The sequence below is a fragment of the Struthio camelus genome, chromosome 4 (genome assembly GCF_040807025.1).
Source record: "Struthio camelus isolate bStrCam1 chromosome 4, bStrCam1.hap1, whole genome shotgun sequence".
Lineage (NCBI taxonomy): Eukaryota > Metazoa > Chordata > Aves > Struthioniformes > Struthionidae > Struthio > Struthio camelus.
This window is the reverse complement of record NC_090945.1, coordinates 85,801,841-85,820,109: the sequence shown is the minus strand read 5'-3', so window position 1 is coordinate 85,820,109 and position 18,269 is coordinate 85,801,841. Positions and strand designations below refer to the sequence as shown.

General features: G+C 47.8%; 1 protein-coding gene across 17 annotated transcripts in view; it reads right to left on the bottom strand.

The window, feature by feature from the left end:
* Window positions 1-18,269, bottom strand: part of EXOC6B (exocyst complex component 6B) — a 313,137-nt gene that overhangs the window by 233,946 nt on the left and 60,922 nt on the right. For all 17 annotated transcript variants that reach the window (XM_068943863.1, XM_068943861.1, XM_068943855.1 and 14 more), the window contains exon 6: window positions 13,946-14,150. In XM_068943863.1, the coding sequence (XP_068799964.1) occupies window positions 13,946-14,150 (205 nt within the window). The remainder of the gene's footprint in view (window positions 1-13,945; window positions 14,151-18,269) is intronic.

The following is an 18,269-nucleotide window of genomic DNA, read 5'->3' as shown; positions in this document are numbered from 1 at the left end:
TCTCACTGATGGTAAAAGTTACAGGGAAGGAAAAAAGCTCAAAGCCAGAATCCACAGCAAACTCAAGACAAACATCACATGCAACAGAGAGTGCGGGGAAGTTCACTCTTTGGCGGTTGTAAAACGTAAGCCCCGTCTTTACAGAAACGGCAGCTGGGCCTCTCAGGGGCAAGTTAATTCAGAACTACAATCTGCATCCTATTTCTGAGATTACACTAAAAATTAGTGCCATGGGTGACTGCAGGGACCAGCAAAGCAAAGCAGCCGCGTTGGTCCTCCCTGCGGCTGTTCCCGAGCCCCAGGAGGGGCCTGGGCAGCAGCACGCAGGGCTGCGGGCAGCTGCGGTGACGAGGAGCAGGGGCCCTTATCTCTAAAGCGAGCTGCAACCCGAAAAAATCAGTACGACTAAGATACCGCATCGCTCAGCCACTTCTGCAAACTTTTAGCCTGTATTCTACCCTCCCCAAGAAATGGGGTCTCTTACAGTCCGTCACCTCAAAAATAGAAGAGAGAAAGGAGACGTCCATAGAAAATTGTGCCAGAAAGGGCCATGGAGTTACGTACGACAGTTGCTTTCCTCCAAAGTTTCAGGTTTCAAAGTCCACAAAAAGGAAAAGGCTTTTTTTTTTTCCCCTCTCCTTGGCCACTTGTACGTGCTACAGTCAATGCAAGTCCAGCTGTATGTGAGCAAGATACAGTATTAAATAGCAGGGCAATTCACCCGTGAGCAGGAGAAGGCACAAAAGCAGGCTGCTGCATCCCCTTCTTCATTGCACATGCCATTGCACTCACTTCTTTGCTTAAGGTAAGGGGGAAGCCACATCCCGACCTCAAGAGCAGCACAGCTATCCCCAGCCGTACCAACACGTACCCTGCACGGCGTCACGGTGCTTGGGCAAGCGCGGGCTTCAGCGAGCACCGTTCACTGCTAAGAGAAAGACACGCATGATTTTAAAAGGGGGGGGGGGGGGGGAACCACACAGAAACAAAACAAAATATCACAGCACAGAAAGACTCACTAAATACTGCCCTCAATATCTTGGGCCAGCTTAACCTCCGTTAAGTGAGATGGCTGATAAGCCACGGTCACTGAATTATTCAGTGGCCTCCTGTCATCCCAGCTGCATAAGCCACGCAGCTCTCTCGGGTGCTGCAGAAACCACGCCAGAGGCTATGTTCAACGTGGGGCACGCTCCTACCACGCGATGCCCGAACCTAATTCGGTTCCCAACCAAAGATCATCACAGGCTTTATTTTACGAGCACTGGAACGGTTTATTTGTATTTATCCTACTTATACAGCAGGAAGAACCATGCCAAAACTGCTATTTCCAGCAGCAAATTTTTAATGACCGTGTGTTTGCTAGATCTTCCCTTGACTTAAGACAGCAAAGCCTTCTCAAATGTACCAAGAGCTTTAGAATTAGATCCTCGCAAGCTCCTGCTGCTGAAATGACATCTTTTGGGGTCCCACTGCCCTACGGACGCTCGAGCCAGAGACCAGCAAAAGAACTCTTAACCACGTGCAGAAGAGAAGCCTCCTCTCACGCACCAGCTAGCAGCAAACGCGAGCAGATTCTCACGCTCCTCTATGCCCTTTAAACTGCCATTTTTCCCCCGACTGTGACAATTAAACTACAGTTTTCCTTGGAGCACCTTTTGTAGAGTCCAAGCATACTATGGATGCTAGTTTCTTCATTTTGTTTTTTAAAAAAAAAAAAAAATACAACCGGGGGAGGTTCTCTTTTTGGTCAGCATTAACTTGTTGGTAGAGGCAGAACCATCCTCAGCCTCTCCCAGGCCCATAACGAACAGAGGATGCTTCAGTTCAGTTCGATACTTGGCTACTTGGGGAATACTTCCCTGGACTAAAATACCTTCAAACTGGCAACGGGAAAGGAAACCATCTCCTCCCCTTCTTTCCAGTCTAGAGGGACTGAAGCAGACACATACTATCATGTCTTAGTTTCATTCCCTGTACTGCAGGGAGACTATTTAACCCCTACGTTTTCCATCCTAAAATAAGCTCCCAGCAGCAGGTAAGCATCTGGTGGGAACTCAGTGCTATCACCTGTGAAAAGCTACTTTGAACAGCAGCAAAACACTCCCCGAAGCCAAGTCCAGAAGTGACAGCTGCAATATCCGATCCTCAGGTTATAGATTCTCCTGAAAAATACAAGTAATATTTTTTTCCTTCACTTAGATGTCTAGAATTACTATACACACAACAAAACATGATTGGGGCTTTAAAGAAAAAAAAAGCAGCTGCAAGCAAAGAAAACCATACAAATGACAGTGAAACAACTCTTTTTTTTTTTTTCATTTTTATTTTTAGGGTGCCATTTGTTTTCTGGAGTGAAAAGGCTTAGCTTACTTCAAACAGTCCTGCAGGATCCAGCCTCAGGACAACGGGACAACCGTATGTGACACTTCGCACCTTCATCTTCTCCCCATACTCCAATCAACAGTTTACAAACAGCACAGACTAAAAATCTCCCAAACCCACAAAAGGGAAATGAAAAAGCTCCAGGAAAGTACTATCCCACTTGAGGAACTTGCAAAGTGAGACATCCATCTGCTCTCTTAATTTTAAGGGCAGGACTGCCCTGACCGCCAACCACTAGGAAGACAAGGACAGAGCTTCCCATTGACCACTGAGCGCTGCGTGATCTTTCCAGCTGTCCAAAGCTGGATTTTAGATGCTCCAACACAAATCAAAAGATACTTTCATCTTGCAGGGCTAAAGCACCACATCAGATATATATTTCATCATTCCCTTGCCACTGCTTCCTGCTGCGGAGGGTATTCCTCTCCTACCCGATTTTGATTTCTGACAAAAATAAATCCTCTGCCATTATCAGACCCTCCAGTTCCAGCAACGAGCCACACTCAGGTCGCAGTGAATGGAGACCCCCAAATTAAATAAACACAGCTGTGTGCCGGACCCTTCCTCACCCACCAGCATGGACCTGCCCAGCTCTAGAAGGCAAGAGGAAAGAGAAACAAAGCTGAGCTCTCCTGTAAGGAGTCACCAAAGTGCATTCTTACCCACAAATGAAAGCTGTTCTAAATTTTCTATACATGCGAATTAGAAGAGTATGTTGAGAGGCTTAAATGACCTCAACCTGTCAGCAGAGCTTCATATTTAAAAAAAAAAAAAAATCAGAACTAAGAGAAGCCTGAGAAGCCTTGGGTTGCTGAAGGATTTCAGTTTGTGATTTCCGCACACACCCGTTTGTAATTTGTATAGTCGTGTCATGCAGAGGGCATGCAACAAGTCAGAGAGCTCTGAAGGCCTCTCCCTGAAAGCTGAACCATTGTACCCCCACTGTAAAACACACTCCGACTCATATTCATGCTTTTTCTTCCGATTAGCAGCCCAGATACCAGAATTCCCCACTGAACCGACATTATTTCGTATGACCTAGTCCCTTCCCCATCACTTACAAGTTGGTCATGTCCCATAAACTGCAAACTTTAAAAGTTCTCCAAAAGTTTTGCAGCAATCCTCTGTGTAACCGGTGACACACAGCAAGAAGCATTATCCTTTGGGCGAGCAGTAAAAATGAAGTCTTGTTCACCTGTGGGCCCTAAAAAGCCAAAGTCTGGGCTAAACTGGCAGTGGGTATTTTGGAGAATTAGTGCTAGAATTGAGAGGGCTACACTGAACATCTACTCCCAGCATGACCGGCTGACTCTATTCCTTTGAGCAGAGCGCTAGCATCTGTTTTCGCCGTGGCATTAATGATTCGCCACGTTCACAAGCAGTTTTGCATCCTTGGATGCGGTACTGGGAAGGTACGTGAAGACTCTTACGTGACCTTCTCGCACCAGAGGTGCGCAGGCTCCCCAAACCTCATCGACTTCTCTTCCACGTATATACGGTCAGCCACAGGGCCAGAGCATCCACCAGCTGCAGAAAGTACAGAGAAATGAAACCACCACGAGAATCCGTTACTGAAACCACTCAAGGAACTGAAAAAGCATAACAAGGAAAAAAAATCAGTTCATTTAGAAGGTTTATTAGCAGCTCCATTACAATAAGCCTGAGACAGCTAAATGAAAAACGAAGAATTTCTCATCCCAGGCAGTGGCATCCGGATGGGAGCAATTCCCAACATTTTTTCAGCAAGCCTCATTGCCATCACCTTTCCCAAAACCGTCCTGCGGTCCAGACCCCCCTCCCTGCTGCCTCCACATCCTTTCCCACGCGGGCCGTGCCAAAGCAGGCACGCAACTCGCTTTACGAGTCTGACTTCCGCCCGCGCCGTCTCACCTCCAGCGCTGGCACGTCCACTGGAGATCGGCGCACCAGCCAGCGCCTTCCTTTAAACAACTCGCAGGCTACGTAATTAGAACCAGTAGAAACACGACCAGTGAAAATTATGATGCTGAACGCCTGCAGTCCGAGGGGAATAAATAAAAAGTTTAACAGCGCCTCTTTTCCCCACTGCAACACAGTAATCGTAATAGCAATTGCTAACGGCCCAGCCGCACGAGGAAGAGACGGTTATGCCTCAGCTTGGCACCGCTCTGCTTCGCTAGGCTTTCTCAACACGCTTACGCGCTACGGCAGTTGGAAGATAAAGGATTTATTTCAAGAAACGTCTCTGGGTTTCAAGGGTTCAAAGAGATCTGAAAGGCAACCACACAAAAAGCCGGTCCAGCATCTGGTCGCCCTGTAGTTAAACTTTTGATTTTATGATGTAGCCACGTCCACAGAACACGCTGGGTACGCTACTGGGGATAACGCGGTCCCTGTGGCCGTTAGTCATGCGCGTGCTGAAATACAAAAGGCCCATGATTTAGGCCGTTTCACTTTTGAGGTCATAAAAAGAATTCAGAGGAATACCCATTTATTAATAAGGTTCCTATACGGTATAAGTTTTAAACGCTGACTTAAAAGGCACAGAATTCCTCTTAAATAAACAGAGGAACCTTTTCCACAAAAAGCTAGGAATGAAAAAAAAGCTGCTTTTATGATAATAAGCATGTTCGCACTCACGCTACGTGATGTGGGAAGAAGGAGAGTCAAAGCACAAGGCAGCGCAAGGACCTCAAACAAAGCGCACGGGGGAACAACAGAAAAAAAAAAAAAAAAAAAAAGGTGCTTACATCTGCAAATACCCCTGTCACCACCGCCCCAGCGCGGCCCACGTGTGCGGCTGGCCCCCGGTCCCCCCCGCCGGAAACCCTCGTCCAGACCGTCAGCTGCGTTTCGCATTAAGCGTCGGGCCCACCTGCCCCGTACCCTGAACCCACGCTTGTCGGGCTGCCACGGCCTCCGTTCCCACGGCCGCCTGCACGCCCAGGGCTCGCGTTTAACCTCAAGCTTCTGGCTTGACGACTCGCGTCGGGAGCGATTTCAAAAAAAACCTATTCCAGTTCCCAAAACCGTTCGCCTCGGCTCCTTCCTTCGGTCGCGATGCGCCAGGTACCGCTGGGTAGAAGGATCCTTCCCTCGTCCGGCACGCAGCCCGGCCCCGCAGCTCTTCTCCCGCTCCTGGGAAAGCTTTTGCTTTCTTTCCGCTTACTGCTCTCGCACGCGACCGAGCGGAGACCTTCCCCGGCTTCCGCCCCTCCGTGCTTTCTGCAAACCCTCTGCACCCCACGGCCCCGCACGCTCTCACGGGCACCGATCCGGTTTCTCCTGCATGGAGCAAACTCGTGCCCGAACGTGCAAAGCAGGGGACAAGAACGGGACGGATGGATGCCCAGAGCCGTCGCCGGCTCCTGCCGCCAGGCCCTCCATCTGCCCGCTGCTCTCCATCAGCCTATTCGGCTGCACCTCTATTCCCGGGGGTTTGGGAGGGTTTTTTTTCTTTTTTTTTTTTTCTTTTAAGTAGCTGCAAGTTTCCAGCCTGGGGGCATTTCATTTCCCAAACCTACCCAGGGGTGCGCTGGCTTCCCTTGAGCGCTCGCAGCCTTGAGAGAAGGTATTCTGAACTCCAGGTAGGTCCCTTTGGCTTTTACATGACAGATTTGTCTGTAATATTTTAACCCCCGTGCAAAACAGTGTCTTTTTACTAGTTTTCTCAAGTTATTTTCACAACAAACGGTGCTGAGCGTAAGCGACTTGAGGCTTCTCCGACGCTTACCCATCTCTTCCGGAGGGCAGGTTGCAAACACACAACGGAAGAAGCTGCTGACAACACCACTTGTATCGAGTCACTTAAGCTAATGCAGAAATCACACAGGTCCAACAGTGATATCTCCGCTGAACGAAGTGAGAACAGTAACGACTTCCCCGCTACGCCAAAACATCCCCTTTTACCACCACTGCTTCACCCACGTCATCCATGCGAAACTTGCAGCTGAGAACACACTTTGCCATCGGATTTTTAACGCAAACAGCTCCAGAACACGCATCTCCCTCCTTAATACGGCAATATAACAGAGTAGACGAGCAATAGTACCAGAGATTAAGAAGCTCTCGTTACAGCAGCTTACTAGAAAATAAGTTTCTACTTTACAAACCTGCCCAGAAGGGAGGAAATACTGCTTCCTTATCCTGACTTCTGCTGTGTAAATAGTCACCACGTACTCAGTCACCAAACTGACCTTTATAAAAGGCTCTCCTCGCTGCATTTGAGACTATAAATTTTCCTTCCTTTTATTAAACAACATGATTTTACTTTTTGTGCTTGTTAAAGAAAACTTTTGCAACAAGAGACCCTGTTTAAAACATCTGGAAGTTCAGATCCCAGGGATCCTTCAGCAGTCCTCAGCCAGGTCTTTAAAACCCGCTTCCCTGGGAGCCAAACAAACGCAACGATCTTCCAAACACTAAAAACTCGAGCTTGGCGTTGCTGTATCCTACCCACGTGGCAGGGGATCCTGCGCTTTAACTGAGGCAGCAGGCGTGCACGCGCACACCCGACCTTGGGAGAGCATCAGCTTCCGCCAAAGGACCGGCGCACAGAAGAAGGAGGACCTTCCCCGCACAACGCGCCCAGAGAAACACAGTTAAACCTAATTTACTCTGAAACACACATACAAAGCAAAAACAATTTCCAGATGCACTGCAAAAGATTGCATAAAGTTAAAGTATTTCAGAGACGAGGACAATTAAGAACACTACACAAACGGCATTTTTAAACATTTTTCCGGGCCACCAAAAGGCCACCAACCAGCATCTGGAGCGCTAGCAGCGGCCTGCGACAGCGTCCCTCTAGCCCCGTGCATGCAGGGAGCTGCCCCGCTCCCGTGGCTCAGGGCGGCATGCATGTGTTTGCTTTTAAAATGAAGAACAAGGACGGGACAGGATTTCCCAATGATGCTGAAAGTGCCACATCTCTACCTATGACCATCATTTCAAATAAAAAGGCCAACAAGCCTCCTCAGATTTTTGCAGCGCCGCTGGTTATTGTAGAAACAAGCTGCCGCGGGAGAGCCCCGCGGGCTGAGCGGGGGCCAGAGCACGCACAGCCTCCAAGGAGCTCGCTCCAGCTCAACTTCAGCAGGACCGCACATGGCATAACGCCCTGCTCCGCGTAAGCACGGGAACGAGCCTTACCTTGTCTCTCTGGATATACTCCACTGGTAAAACGTACTACGTTACCAGGGCATGGTTTCTGTGATGCGCAACCTCAGTAGGCCAAGCTCACTGCCACCTTCCATGCCGCTCATTGTCTCCTCTTCGCCCACCTCCATCCTAGGGACTCCTCAAGACACCCCCTAATTTTGGGCACACTTCTGTGGCACAACCTGAAGCTGCACCATACCCCTCTGCCCCTATGGTACCTACTACAGGTTCCCGTTCACACCGGTGTTGGGAGGCTTCCTGTGTTTCTTCAGAGATCCCACCACTGAGAGGACAGCCAGAGACAAGAAGAGGATGTTGGTGAGCAGGAAGATAGTCGCTGTCATTGAACACCATTCTTCACCCCCAAAAAATGAGAGAAGCGCTTGCAACCACAGTTTCCGTGAGCAGGGCAGGCCAACTCCTCGTGCTGCTAAGCTGAGTGCCCCCAGTTTTGTCCATGGTCATCATGAAGAGTAGGCAGGCAGGAAAGCTTGCAGCTGGGCTGGCTTTTTTAAATAAACGCAACCTTTAAATTTAAGGTTGCTCTTTATGCTCTTTAAATAACGAATCCCATGCCATTTACCTTTTCGTACATAAGAGGTTTGGGAGCTTTTCGCACTGGCATTTATTTCCAAGCTGCACGCAGGTTCAGGTTTCAGAACCGTATCTCCTCAGCTTTTACATATTATAACTTATAAAAAGGGCATTTACAAAAATTAGATGGGAGCATTTTTATTACAATACCAATGTATTCAAGGTGACTTGAAATAAAAAGTATTAAAAAAACAGCCAACAGATTCTCAGGAATCATCCCCAGTACGTAGCTTCCGCTCCGCGTTCCTAGTGAAAACGCACAGTGAGATTCAGTTATGGTAGTAAGAACAAACTGTAGCACAGAGCAAACCATGCAAAGAAACTCACATCGCCAAAGCAATCATCACAAATCCAGGGAACTCAAGGTCAGAATTAAATTTAAATCCAGACATACCTAAAATATTGAAGCACACAGCTGGGTGCTCAACAGCCTTAGCATGGCCCTGCAAAGACGTAGCACAACATCCCGGCAGCCACAGTGAATGCCTATTAGCAATTGTCATCTCCAGTCCAAGATAATGCAAAAATATCTCCTCCTTCACTTCTCGTCCACACGACTCTTTCGTTATAAGGCCAGCTGCACTGGATCCTGTGCTACTGAACATTTCTACACCAAAGAAAAGCATAGCACTGCACTGGCAGCTGCACACAACCACATCATTCAGCGATCTTTGTCCAAACTATCTGCAGGCGAGAAAGCCCATATTAAACGCGAGACGGGGTGCACAGTACGTTATGCTCTGACCACTGCAAGTCAGGAGCGTTAGGCTCAGTTCTGAGATCTGCAGGTGAAGCCAGGGAAGATATTTAAACCTCAAACCTGAATAACTTCTTGCAAAGGAGCTGTTGCCTTTCTTATAGAGCTGCTGCTCAAGCGTGTTCAGAAGCGCTTCGTGCTCTTCAGGTGAATAACAGAACTGCATTCCTGTCAAAATCAGATTAGCGTTTCAGCTGTGCACTGAACTGCATCATCGTGCAATTCTTTCTGCCCTACTTTGGAGACGTGCTCGTACACGCTCACATCAGCGGTTGATATTTTCTGCCACGCTGCAGGAAAATATACCTACGCAGACCTCACGTTATGCTGCTCAGAAAGGACACAGACAGCAGCATGGGGCACCAACAACAGTAAGCATCACCTTTAAAAAGCAACCAGACCAAAAAAAAATAAAACACACACACACAGCTGAAACATCAACCCATTGCAATTTGTACCAGGAGATCACCACCTATTAAACATCAGCTCTGATAGCACATCCTACTGAGGCTATTAAAAAAATAAAAGCAAGCTGGTTTGCCTCCATGTATTTGCAAGGCATGCTGAACATTTTGGCTGCCCTGACAAACTTTATCCGATAATGGCTTTTGGATCGGTTATTCTTGGCCCCCCGCGCAGAAACATTCACAGTGCTTACACTGGATATTTTGCATGCAGCACCATCTTAACTGACCTCTTTCACATGCCTGACATATTTCAGACGTTAGGCTAGATAATAAAACCACATACCGGATATCAGCAAGTGTTAATAAGACATAATTCATTCCTGGCAAGGCCAGGACTCAGATCTTAAAAAAACAAAAACAAAACACACACGCAGGTTCACAGGGCCAAAGTCCAAAACAAGTTCAAATGCACTGGGCTACTTTCATCTTTTCGAGCGCTGTATAATTAACAGCGCTATTTGGAAGAGAGCGGACTCCCCTAGAACCATAGGTAATAAAATTCAGATTTAAAGGAGGCGGCAAGCAATCAAATGAGAACTCATCATTTGCACATCGAGAACATGAGGTTTCGCGGCGCTCCGTAAGATCCTTCCAGTTCCCGCGGATGGCCGACCCCAGGAGCGTCTCACTTGACTTCACCCCACCGCGGGTTTCCTGTCCAAAAGGAGGGCCAACGCACTCCCTGCATCTCTGACTGCCGGCCAGAAACGCAGCAGCGGCTCCGAGCACTCCAAGACAGATCATTCTGATTATCACAAAATGAAATTTTCAGCTCTTGTCATCATCGGCCTCAGATTTGTAATGTTACAAAAACATGATTTCCTCTCCCCATTGTATCAACCCCTACTCCATTCCCGCTGGTGAAATCAAACAATTTTAAAAGAATTTATATGATGCTAATTTAAACCGAATGTATTCAGCTGCCAATCGCAGTTCCCCAACTCTCCCAGGCCTTCTGCCAGCTCAGCTCGCTTCCAGAACGGCTATCAATCACCAGCAACAGGCTGAGCAAAAAGAGCCAGCGATGCAAGAAGTGATGCTGGCAGCGCTGGCAGAGGGAGTGCTGCCCTTCGCTTTCCTTGAAGCGATGCAAAGTGACCCGGTGCAATCGGAGACTCACAGAGCTTTAGGCCTTAATCACTTCTGATCGTTCAAGTGGCCTGTGACGCTTTTTACAGGACTAAGTTTGGCACCTGGGTCAAATTGCAGTATCGTTTCCAGCTCCGCATTAGCGCCTGGATGTGGCAAACAACTTGCTTTCCAAGCTGCCCTGCACCAACAGTACTTATTTGCTGTTAGAAAACTGACAAATCCTACCTCAAAGGTAACTGCATTTCCACAAATGATGAAGAAAATCCCCTTTATAGTTTGCAGCTTGCTCTCACAAACTAGCAGAAAACTCTAATTTGGGGGAGATTGAAGATGTTTGCCAAGAAATGACACAGTAAAGTATACTAAAAACATCTAGCTGTTGGCTTCTTTATAAATCTTGTTTTGATGCTCCTTCGCAACAGCCTAGTTCTGTCTGTATTTCGTTAGCATCTACGTGGAAGAAAAAAAAAAAAACACCTTTTCCACTTAAGTATTTTTCTGCGGAAGACGTTCAGATACTCAAGCTCTGATATACCCATAATAGAGATGTTGGCAACATTAACAAGCAACAAAAAATTTAAAAAAAAAATCACCACAATCCAGAGACGATTCAATTTAGAAATCTTTCAGGTCCAAAATGGTTGTAAATGAGCAGAAGAGAGTGAAAGAGCAAGAATGGGTAAAGCAGTCAGGGGCGGGGGGGCGGGAGGAGAAGGAATGGAGAACCCAACTACGGTTAGGTCAAAGCAGTGACCATATTGGTGGTTCAGATAGTATCTAAAGTTGAAGAACAAATAATGAATTTAACGGAAGCCCAAAACATTAGTAGTTGAAATCAATACTGAGGAGCAAAGGTTAAGAGTACAGAAAGAGTCTAATGTCCAAAAACAGAGAGGGAAAGAAAAAGGGTAAGAGATGCTACAGAAGAGTAAGGAGAAAGGAAAACACACTCTTTGGAGAGATGCATACTGGCTCACACCAAGAGCTTAGATAGCACACTATTGCAAAACCAAAGATAAATTCCAACCAAGGCGGCAAGAACAGGGCAAGAAAAATACGGTACTGTGTCCAAGCCTGATTTGACAACAGCGAGAAGCTGGGAGAAGACACTTCCTGAACCTAGCACAGACTGTGCCCTCAGTAACCTGCTGGGAATCTCTTGGAAGTCCTTGTCCAGTCTGTCCTCGAAACCATGCAAAATTTTGCATTTACAGTATCCTTTGACAAGGAGTTCCATGGGTTTATCATCCACATACAAAGTGAAAAAAATACTTTTTTTTCCTTTCTTCCTTCCTTTTTTTTTTTTTTTTTTTTTGCTTATTTCAAGCTTGGCTCCTGCTGTTTTCACTTGATGGCCCCTAGTTCTTTTACTGGAATAGGGAAGGAGTAGCCAGTCCCTGCCGAACTCTCCAAGACCTCTCATGAGGATGCACGTTGCAAGTTGGGCAAGGAGGAAGAAGGGTCAGAAACGGCGAGAAAAACACCAAGACAGAGTTCATGGCAGGGACAATCCCAGTAGAAGCAATTGCAACTTTTCTAGCTTTGCTGGATGGTAAAAGGCCAGCCTTCATTAGCACAAGAGACAGAAAAACCACCAAGCTTCAAGTATGGTGCAAGCTCTCCCCAGAGAGTAGACAGGAGGGAGGGAGGGAGGGAACTGAAGAACAGAAAGAAACGTTCAAGTGCTCCAAGAATTCAAAGGGGACAGAAAGTGCCAAGCTATAAAGTATCTGGATCAAAAGACAGCAGCAAGGGAAGCATGGAAATACCTATCGGAGACGAGGGGGGAGATTTTCTCAGAATTGGTCTGCCTAAGCAGCCACAGAAACCTGGCTGAATTTGCACATCTGCGACCTCCCTCGTCCCAGATTCTCTCTGCAATCAGCACATGATGCTATTAGGTTTAAATAATCAGTCTCGCCCTCCCAATGTCATGACAACACAACTGGAAAATAAAACAAGAGGACACAACATCTGCATCTTCTTATGTCTCTATAATTGGTAAATACCCTTAACGGGATATAACTTGTTTAAAAACTTGTTTAAAGAGCAGCAAATTCATTGCACTAATTGGGCATCAAAAGATGAAATAAACTTATTCCTTTCAATCCACAGAGCCACAGGAACCTAAGAATAAATCTTTTTAAAAGTTCAGCTGCTATAACGAACAAAAGAAAGAGCTTTTTGTAAACAACTGGTGTTCTAGAGACTGTTGTATCAGGTAACTTCAGAACAATTACAGCACTGGAAATACATAGGCAAAACATACGGAGGAGGAATCTTTCCAGACATAGCCACGATCTTGACGTCCTATTGGAGGTGTCATCACATGCATAGTGGCAATGTTTTCTGCAGATTCAGAGAAACTAACCTGATTTAATGCAACAACTCTTAGAGGCTAACAAACATCATAGGATAGCCTATCAAACATCATAGCAAACAAAAGTCATAGGATGACATCTGTTCATAGCTCTGTTACACAACATAAGGTTTTGTTTGTTTCCTTAAAATACAAGAAAGAGGTTGAGAAGACAATAAAGCAGCAGATATACTGTAAATGAAATCAGTTAACAGAAATCCTCAAGTTAGACCACTTAATAGAAAGGATGGTGTTTATAATACAGAAAAGTGAACTTGCCTGTACCTCTAACCACATAGACAGCACGATTTCACATTTTGTGAAAGGTTATGGCAAAAGCCCTTCCCATAAGTCAACAAGTCCAATCAGTCAATCACTACCAAAGGAAGCGGTTTACTGCTCAGGAGATGCAACGTTTCATTACCAGCAAATCTGAATTTCATCAAAGTAGAAAAGCTCTCCTAACCAACGGTATGAGCAATACTCTCCTGCTGTAATATGAAAAACTGTATTGAAATTCAAAACTAGAATATTAAAGAAGAGTAGAAAAAAAGCAATTCCATTTTAATACATGCATGGGTATGTACAATTAATCAGGATCATCTTTTAAAGACATGAACTGCTAGGCAAATATAAATTAGCCACAATAAAAGTGTACCTATTATTTGAAAATTAGTTGAAGATGAAAAAACTGAGTTATGCTTAAGAGATGTACTTCTATTGCTTTACCCTGAACCTAGGAAATCAACACTGATGTGTCTAGGTCTTCCAGTTTTTACCAGGCACAGCAGCACAAACGCCCCCGCTCCGCTAGGCGGAAAACCTGAGCTACGCACCCCAGCCACACGTCCCACACTCTGCGTATCAAGAATTCATGGCAAAGTACAGGCAGGGGAAGAGGAGGACAAAAACGCATTATCACTTTTCAACAGTATTTAAAAAACGGAAAATAAAGTCTAGTAGCAGTCCCAGAAGAGAGAATCTTTCTGCTTCACCAAGCAACACAATTACTTCAACATTTAAAATAAACTTATGTTGAAGCCTTCACTGCCCTAGTACAGGAAAAGTACAGCTTATTTAACATGACTGTGAAACGCCTTTCTCTTTCCAAAAAGCAACCCCCGCTACCACGCGTGCACCCCGAGGCCCTACCTGTTTCATTGCTGTCTCTCCAATCTTGTCAGAGTGCTTACGGATGCTCTCCAGGAAATCCTTGAGGTCTGACATGGAAACTTCTTTTATTTCTTCGCGCAGTTTGGGAATATTATCCACCATGATCTTGCAGAAGCGGTAATGACTCACTTGGGGCAGGTACGTGTGCTCCAGGTGCTCCAGCGTCTTCAGCGCGGGGTAGTGTCTGGGGAAAGCAAGCGAGGCAGATGCAGAAGAACCAACAGCTATTTCCTTTCCACTTCCCCTCCAAAGCATGCATTAACAGTAAATAACTCAATGTTCCTAAAGATCTCAGCTCTGTACCAAGGAACGCAGAGCTTACTGTCCAGGTAGCCATAAGAGAGCATCATTTGCCTTTTGAGCCTGGCAAACTGAAGCAGGTAAAGGCTGAAGCAGCAGTTCAGAGAAGCAGCTACTCTTTTCTCTGAGCTTTCTTGCACAGACGAGCAGCAGCTGGGTAACAAGTCACCCCCCATCGGCTGAGCTGCAGTTACTGTGCCCATTATCTGTGCTTGCTTTACTGCACCAGGCTTCAGCGCACAATAATTTGAGGCACCATATTATATGGTGGAAGAAAAGTCGGCAACCCCACACAGTGCCATGAGTCTTTGGAGATGTGATAAAAAGCTCATCTGCACACCCACCGAGGAGCACAGGCAGGGACCCAGGCTAACACCTGGCCTTGGCTCCTCTCGGGGCTGTTGCAGGAGGGGGGGGGTGTACGTGTGTGTGTGTACACGCGTGTGTACACACGTGTGTGTACACGCGTGTACATGCCAGCTCCTGCGGTCAGGCCCCAAGCCACAAACGATGCTATAAGGGAAAAGACCAGTTTCAACTCAGTTTTCTAAACTTTCCCTTAAACGGAGATAATTAAATATAACCACCTTGACCAAAGTACATTGATATCATCTCCCTTAGGAAGTGGGGATTTTCCAGTAAAGGGAAAACAAAACAGGAGGCAGCTGATGAAGCTTAAGAGAAAGAAAAACTAAGTCAGGCCCACACCGATGCCCCTTCCTTGGGCCCGCCGGCGTACGAGGGAAGGACCTGCCGCATCCATCCGCTCTGGCTAGTCCTGTGCCCCCGCCTGCCACCTCTCCCCCGCCGACCAGCCCGAGCCCATCGCTCCTCCCGGACGTCCTCCCTCCTTTCCCGGCGGGAAGCGGTCGGTTTGCAACGTTTGCCTGTTCACGGCAGTAGGGGCCTTTCCGAAAGGAAGTCGGGCGCTCTAGGCGACGCGGGATGCCCTGACGGCACGCGGCGGGGGCGGAAAGATGGTAAAGACGAGCTGAGCTTTTCCACTTCCGCGACGGCTTTCCTGAACAAGTCTCGAGCAAGCGGCGCGTGCCAAGAGACCGTACGGATTTGACGGAAGGAGAATAAAACTATCAGGGAACCATCTAGGAAGCATTAGCAGGGTCTACAGGAACATGTTTATGACTAACACCAGGTCACAGCCTCCTCTAGGGCGAATTAAGGCAACTGTAGCTCAGGCGACGCTGGCAGGAAACGGATATGGCATTCTTCAAAGAAACACCAGGGAGAAGGACTGAAGGAGGCAGACTAGAGCCACGGTTAACCCTGCCACAGTCACCTGCCGGCTACACCCCGAACCTGGGCGGCTGAAGGAAACGTTTAGGCCTAAGAAACGTGTCACTGAAAAAGCCTGGCACTCAAATCCCCACTCGAGGTAATTCTTGCCCGAAGAATTACCCGCACGCGGAAGTTGTTTTAACCAGAAGAAGCCTGGCCTGTTAGGAACACCAAAAGTCCAACGGCTTAATCCTGTAACCCGCTCACTGTTTACGCTGCAGCGAGGTATGAGAAAGCTGTTTGCAAGAAAACGCAATCCCCTCTGGAGAGGGGCTTCAAGAGTGCACAGAAAGCCAGAAATTAAACCAGAGGAATAAACACACATCGGGGCTTTGTTATATTTTAGGACGTGGTTTGTTGAACTAGAAGAAGCTAAAACGTCGCCTGCGGGGACAGGGCGCGTTCACCGGCGGGGTCCCCGACTGCCTGCCGAAAACAAAGCCGAGAACACGTGGGGGCAGAGAAGAGTTCAGCCTCGCTCGTGCTTCGGGAGCGCAGAGGCCAGCGACGGCTGCCGATGAAGTCGGGCCGCCGCAGCGCGAGGCCCCCAGCCGCACGCGGCTCCAGCGCGGGGCCGCGGCGCCCCAACCTGCTGCAGCGGTCTCGTTTTTCCGCATCTCTTCGGCGAACATCTATCATCTCCCGCCCCAGCGGGCGCCCGAGCTCCTGCCTAGCTCGAGGGAGCGTTTCGCCAGCGAAACCGAAACGCTGGCCAAGGCGGGGGGAAGCGACGTTTTGATCTGCACAGCAGATTCACAGCCGGCTTTTTTTTTTTCTTTTTTTGTTCTGAACTGGAAATAACTCCCTATCGGATGGGTATCGCCATATGGGAGCTTCTCGGCTACAAGCGAGGTAAAACATCCTCGTTTCTCACTGCCTGGAGACTGCGGGTGTGACAAGCGCCCCAAGGGCGGAAGGGAGGGACCCCTCCGGAGGCTCGCCGAAGCGGGCAGGCTTTCGCGCCGGGCTGGAGCTCTCGCATCCGTCTGTCAGCGGGATTCATTACTTGCTCGCTGACAGGCTCCCACACGGAGCTGTCTCCCTCCTACCTCCCTCCCTCCCTCCCTCCTCCCAGGGTCTGGCAGAGCTTCTTCTCATCACTTGCCAACGAGCAGCCTCGCGCGCCCCAACCATCGGGGCAAACAGCTCTTCCTGTCGCTTCCTTACACTTCGGACAACGGACGAGGAACCGCGTCTCTCCATCTCTCCTCTCTGCAGGTTGCGCAGCCGCTCGTCGGGGTTTGGCCTGTGCCTCGCTCCCCGTCTCCAGCTCAGGTTAACAGCCGCAGGTTCTGTATTTGGCAAACGCCTGCGTTCATTTCATAAACATCACACAGCAAACAGCACGTAATTCATTTTGTCTACCTCAAAAGAGCCGAGTTTATTCGGCCAGCATGTAAAACCGATTACTCCAGTGAGACTGGGTACTCAAAACCTGAGACTTACACTAGTAACCGACCCCCTGGCTGGCTATCGTGAAATGATATATAAGTGAGACCGGGTGCAGACACAAAAATATTCAATATGTTGTGCTGTGCTTGGTGAATGAAGCCATCAAATCAAGACAAAGAGAAAGGGGGAAAAAAAAAAGAAAGAAAGAAAAGCCAAGGGTTCAGATTCTTGTTAAAGGTGGCTTTCAACTTTTTTGTTTTTAAACGAACCAACCCAGGACCGGGGAGGGGGGAAGAAAGATGCAATTCCTAGAACCAGGCCCTGGAAACATGATCCAGAAAGAGGGACTCGAATGGCATGTGAATTCCCTTCAGAAGTTCACAGCCCTGATCAGCTCCAGCTCCCCACCCCACATCTGTCAGCGGATAAGCCCCTCACCGCTCCTACAGACTAAGCACAGTTGGACAAACTCGGCGCTGCCTCATTCTGTACTCAGGCGTTCGGAGAAAGGAACGGAGAGCGTTGTGAACACCTAAACGAGCTCTCCATAATTACTCTGGCCAGCCCAACTTTCACGGGCAACGCTCATCTGTTTATCCAAGGCTTCTGGGACCAAGGACCACAAAGATCAGCAGAGGTGGGAGAGGAAGCGTAAGATACTTCTATCCAATCAGTTATCACCCTGTGCAAGACATCCGCTTTGTTCTGCGTTGTTTATGTGACGGATGGCAGGCACAAAAGAGGCATCAAGTCGGATGGTGCTGCCTGCCTGGCGTTCAGCTGGGTCCTGCTACGTTTTAAGCCGACCTCGTTCTCCCGGGTGCTCTTTGCCCAGTTCGCCAACCCCAGGGCTACAGCGCTGCTCCAAACTCCCATGCTGCTTAAACAAATACTCCCCCAGAAGCCCAGCCCTGTAAACACCCTGGCCCCTCGTTTAATTCTCAAGGAATACAAAAAATACAGAGTGGGGAAAATCTGGGATTTACAGCTCATGATTTCTGAGCCGCAAAGTCCTTTAACTCAGCTCACTCTTCTGAACGACAATTAATTCCACCACAAAATAAGCCGCATGCCTGCTCATCAGCTTCTCCTACCATCCCGCACAACACTTCACAGGCCTTTGGCTTCCATTCACGCTGGATTCTCTCAGAGTATATCAGTTTTTCTATTATGACATTCCTAGGACGAAATGTAGTTAGTAATGCAGAAGTACTGAGAGCCACGCATTGATTTGGGAAGTCCAAAGTCCATCACAGAGGTGAGCTTTCATGAAAAAAGTGAACATCCATCTTAATTAAAAAGCCTAACACAACAA